At 30.8% G+C, this 4535-nt stretch overlaps 1 protein-coding gene across 1 annotated transcript; it reads right to left on the bottom strand.

Moving 5' to 3' along the window:
* Nucleotides 1-512: 512 nt before the first annotated feature.
* LOC107929901 (desiccation-related protein PCC13-62) lies at nt 513-4107 on the bottom strand. The gene is made up of 3 exons (XM_016861435.2): nt 3736-4107; nt 2506-2743; nt 513-1006 (listed from the first exon to the last, which is right to left on the bottom strand). The coding sequence occupies exons 1-3, from the start codon at nt 4056-4058 to the stop codon at nt 623-625; spliced, it is 945 nt and encodes a 314-aa protein (XP_016716924.1). The 5' UTR covers nt 4059-4107; the 3' UTR covers nt 513-622.
* Nucleotides 4108-4535: the final 428 nt, after the last annotated feature.

The following is a 4535-nucleotide window of genomic DNA, read 5'->3' as shown; positions in this document are numbered from 1 at the left end:
CTTGAGATTTTTCGGCTCGAACCTATTACAACCTTGAGATTTTTCAAACTTAAATCATTACAGGCTTGAATTGACATGATCAAGCTTTCGTGCTCGGGCCTGTTTTGCTAGCTTTAGCAGGATAGGATGCCAAGGGGCCACCTATGCCTAGGGTCATGGTAAAAGGTAGAGGAATCTTAGGGAGGGTAGTCCTTTTGTATTTAGAAAAGTGTCCACATTTCAAACATCTTTATATTTTCTAGTATCATTTCTATAAAAACATTTTAACGTCTTTGCAGGGGTGGATAGTCAACAATTGTTGAGTTGAGCCACCAGTTAGGGTTTATAGTAGGTCATCATTGAGGGTTGCCCTTAAGGCCCATTGTTGGTGTGTAAGTCCTTTTTTAAACCTTTTTTTAATTTTTTCTATATAATAAAATCATTTTTCCCTCTAGAGAAAGATGAGGTATACTAATGCATTCGTTATGCCCTGACGGGGCATGCAATTTTGTTATGATGTGCAAAAACAAAATAGGGCTAAATCACATACATAGTGCATGCATGTGTTTCTTTATAACATGCAATGGTTTTTATTTATGATAGAACATAGTATTATCATTGTCAAAGCTTCAAAAGCTCTTAATTAGCTAAGTTGCAAGTCACGAATGCGTCGATTAAGTGACCCAATGAAACCACCTGGATAAAGTCCACCAGGCATGGTGGCGTTACCGGTTCCATATACTATCCTCAAGATCTCACGTTCAAACCGTACATACGCAAGGGAGTTGACATCAGCTGGCACGACGTTACTGGTAGTTCGATTCTCTGCTCCAAGTTGCAATGGCACAATCAAACCTTCAGCTTTCACACCACATCCCCCAAGCTGGTTAACCACTTCTGAAGTACGGTTGCTAAGCTCCGCCGCTGTGAATGTGTATGGCTGCACTGTTGAATTGATCACATCGTTAAGTAGTGTTCGGAGAACTCCTAATCCTACTGCTTGGCTGAGCCCGATTCCAGTCACCAGCTAAATAAGAAAAATGAAGGCAATGATTTTATATGAAGCCAATGTTAAAAATAAAGTAGAAGGAAAAATAATGAATACAATGAAGTTACAAACAAGCAGTGAAAATTTCTTTAAATAATATAAAATCCAATACACAAATCACATACTTTTTAGGGTACTAGGATTTAAATTTTTTTGTCTAAGTTGGTCCCTGAAATTGATAATTGTTCCTATATTAGGGCTTGAATTATTTTTTGTTTCAAGTTAGTCCTTGAACTTGGTAATTATTTTCACATTAGGGCCTGAACTTTTTTTCCCAAATTAGTCCTTAAACTTGGCAATTGTTCCTACCTTCGGGCTTGATTTTTTTTTGTCCAAGTTAATCCCTGACATTTCCTTGTAAAAAGGGTTAGGAAAAAAAAGTCCAGGTGCTAATATGAGAACAATTATTAAGCTTAAAAATTAACCTAGACAAAAAAAAGTTAAGACACGACTGTGGGAAGAGTTGCCAATTTCTGTCCCAAAAAGTGCATTAACCCTTAAATTTTTTATACTATAGTCATCATGCTAAAGGAACAAAAAATCCCTCAATAAAAAATCAAAAATTATAATTGATCTCTTATGAAGAAAATACACCCAACTGAGCCCTTAGTGATTAAAAATTCAATGGACTCTTTTCATTAACGAAAAATATTAGTTGACTGGTTTGACCATTAATTGTGTTGATATTGCAACGAAAGCCACCAGAAGCTATCACGTAATAGTATGTTAATGTGGCATGCCATGTCAACAAAAAATAAATCTTTTTAAATTATTTAAAATGTACATATTAAATTAATCTGAACAAATTTTGAAACATCATGATTAAAAAATTTAGGCTAAAACATTAAAAAATTATATAAAAAAATAGAATTAGACAATGTATCGAAATATGTACAGAATTATAAAAATCCAAATAATTTTTTAAAAAAATTAATTTTTTTATTTTTTTCACATTTTAATTTTTTTACATAATATTTATATTTTATAATTTCTAAATTTTTATAATTTTGAAGTCATTTAGAATGAATATGAACAAATGATTGTCCAAATTTCGTTGAACCTAAACAACAATTTGTCTAGGTACATTTTGACGGCACATTTTTTTATACGTTTTTAAATTCTTTTAAACTTTTTTCATATTTTATTTTTATGTATATTTTAGAATTTTTAAATAATTAATTATATATTTTTAGAATTTTTGAGATTCTTTTAATTTTGTACTCATCTAAAATGAATTTAGACAAATAATTATTTCAGATTCATTATGTATGTATATTTTAATTATTTTCTAGAAAAATATTTTATTTTTTTCATATCAACATACTGCCATATGATAGTTTTTGATAGCTTTAGTCAATCACGGTTTTACGATCAAATCGATCTGATTTCCATTAAAGAATTGGGTGGATTGATATTTTTTTGAATCATTAGCAATTCAAATGAAAGTAATTTTTTAATAAGAGGTCAATTGAAATTACCTGTTGTAGATCGTTGCCCACAATCGAAGGTATAATTCCGGCGTAATATTGTTGTATAAATGCAGAAAAACCTTTCGCTGCGGCCACAAAGCTGGGGCTGTTGGCGTAAATATTGAATGGAGGAGTCAAAGTAGAGACATTGAAAGCCACGTTCACAAATGCGGCATATGCTTCTGCGCTGACATCTATTAGTGGGCTTGTTATTGGAGCATCCAGTATTTCGGCTTGTACGAGAGCCCTGTAATAAATAAATAAAAATCAAACTTTTTTCAACTTTTTAGATCATTTATTTCATTTCTTAGGGTAATAAAATACGGTTGAAAATAACAATTTTATACCGGTGTCGCCTTGGGAAATGGTTGAACTAAATTTTTTTTTTTTCTATCATTTTTTGTAATGATGATACAATGATTTTAGGGTAGTATCGTCATTTGAATTGAGAGAACCTATTTTTACTGTAGAAACTAGATTATTTTTCTAAATAATCTAATATTAAGGTTATTTTCATAAATTTTTAATTTTTTTAGGTTATTTATTTAAAATACTCTAATAGTTCGGTGGTCATTTTATAATTTTTTAAAGTTAAGTAACTAAAATGTAATCTTATCAATAGATTAGTGATTATGAGTGTTGTTTACCATAAATTTTTTCAACGATATTGATATGACAATCTACGTATATTTCATGTTGACGTTAGACTATTTGTTTTATATGTTGCCTCGACAAATACTTTATATTTTATAAAAATTAAAATTTTCAAAAAATTATAAAAAAAATAAGCATGAAATAAATGCAAATTTCATGCGGGTCACCTTGTTTAAGAATTTAATATTTTAGTTAATATTTTTGTTTAAAAAAATAACAATTCCATTTTTTTTAAAAAAAAAAGTTAATTGTCAATTTTGACTTTTTTTAAAAGTTGAGAGTTAATTCTTGCTTAAAAAAAAGAATTAGAGCTAAACGATAAAAGATATAAATATTAAGGACTAAATTATCATTATGTCTTTACATTTTTTGTCAATCTATCTTATTCTCTATTGGTATAATAACAAATTTAAACTTTAGTGTTTATAAATTATGTCAATTTAGTTCTGATTGTAAAAGAATTCAACAAATTTAACCCGTAGGTGTAAATGTTTAAGGGATAAATCTGCTGAAATCAGAAAGATCTTTTCACCATTTCTTAAATTCAATAAAAAGGATTATGAAACCTATGAAAGAGGTCGGAACCTGAGATGGCCAACAGTAACTAAACCAACTTCCTCAATAACCCTACGGACGGAGTTACTGAAATTAGCAGTGGTGGCTCCAATGGGAGCAGGACCTTGGACCAGACCTGGTGATACATCATTGATGCCAACACCAATTGAAGCATGGAGAAGAAACTGCGCTTGATATAAGAGCAAGTTCACAGAGAATATGATCTTTTCGTTGGAGGAAGCAGCTACTGGTCTGCATTGAGGTGTATGAATAACAGTATTGGCATTAATCATGGTAGATTGAAATGCAACAAGTAAAAGAAACGCATATAATAAGCATGATGGGTTGGCCATTTTCTTTGAATTGCTTAACCAAACCTGCTTATACGAAATTAAGAATGGGGTTGATGTTCATCAGCGGCTGTGTTAGTCTGCTTTTATAGAGAAGATGGGAGAAAATTTGGTATACTATGTAAGCACTAAATTTTTGTCCGACTAGAATTTGTGTTTAATTTTCAAAATTTCAAAAAAAAAATTTAAAAATAAAAATTGTATTTTGACCCCTAAACTTTTCCTAAATTTTATTTTGACCTTTAAACTTTCTTTAAATTTCACTTAGACCCCTAAACTTTCATTAAATTTCATTTTAATCCTAAATTTTCTAAAAATTACATTTAGCCCCAGAAGTTTTGCTGCATTTGTGATTTGATCCTTCAGACAGGTTACGTGATTTGGGGCACCCACTTCCCAGATTTTCAGGCCACAAACATGGGTGGCTGCTCCTTCTTCACCCACTACCTGCAAAATGAAGCAAAAATCATCTATAAAAGG

Source organism: Gossypium hirsutum, chromosome A12 (genome assembly GCF_007990345.1).
Source record: "Gossypium hirsutum isolate 1008001.06 chromosome A12, Gossypium_hirsutum_v2.1, whole genome shotgun sequence".
NCBI classification, from domain to species: Eukaryota; Viridiplantae; Streptophyta; class Magnoliopsida; order Malvales; family Malvaceae; genus Gossypium; species Gossypium hirsutum.
This window is presented reverse-complemented; position numbering and strand designations above follow the sequence as displayed.

Coding starts and splice junctions, on each gene's coding strand:
- LOC107929901 (XM_016861435.2), bottom strand. CDS start 4,058: ATGGCCAACCCATCATGCTTATTATATGCGTTTCTTTTACTTGTTGCA. Junction 2,744..3,735: donor GTTACTGTTGGCCATCTCAG/GTTCCGACCTCT, acceptor TATTTATTACAG/GGCTCTCGTACAAGCCGAAA. Junction 1,007..2,505: donor TGGGCAACGATCTACAACAG/GTAATTTCAATT, acceptor TTTCTTATTTAG/CTGGTGACTGGAATCGGGCT.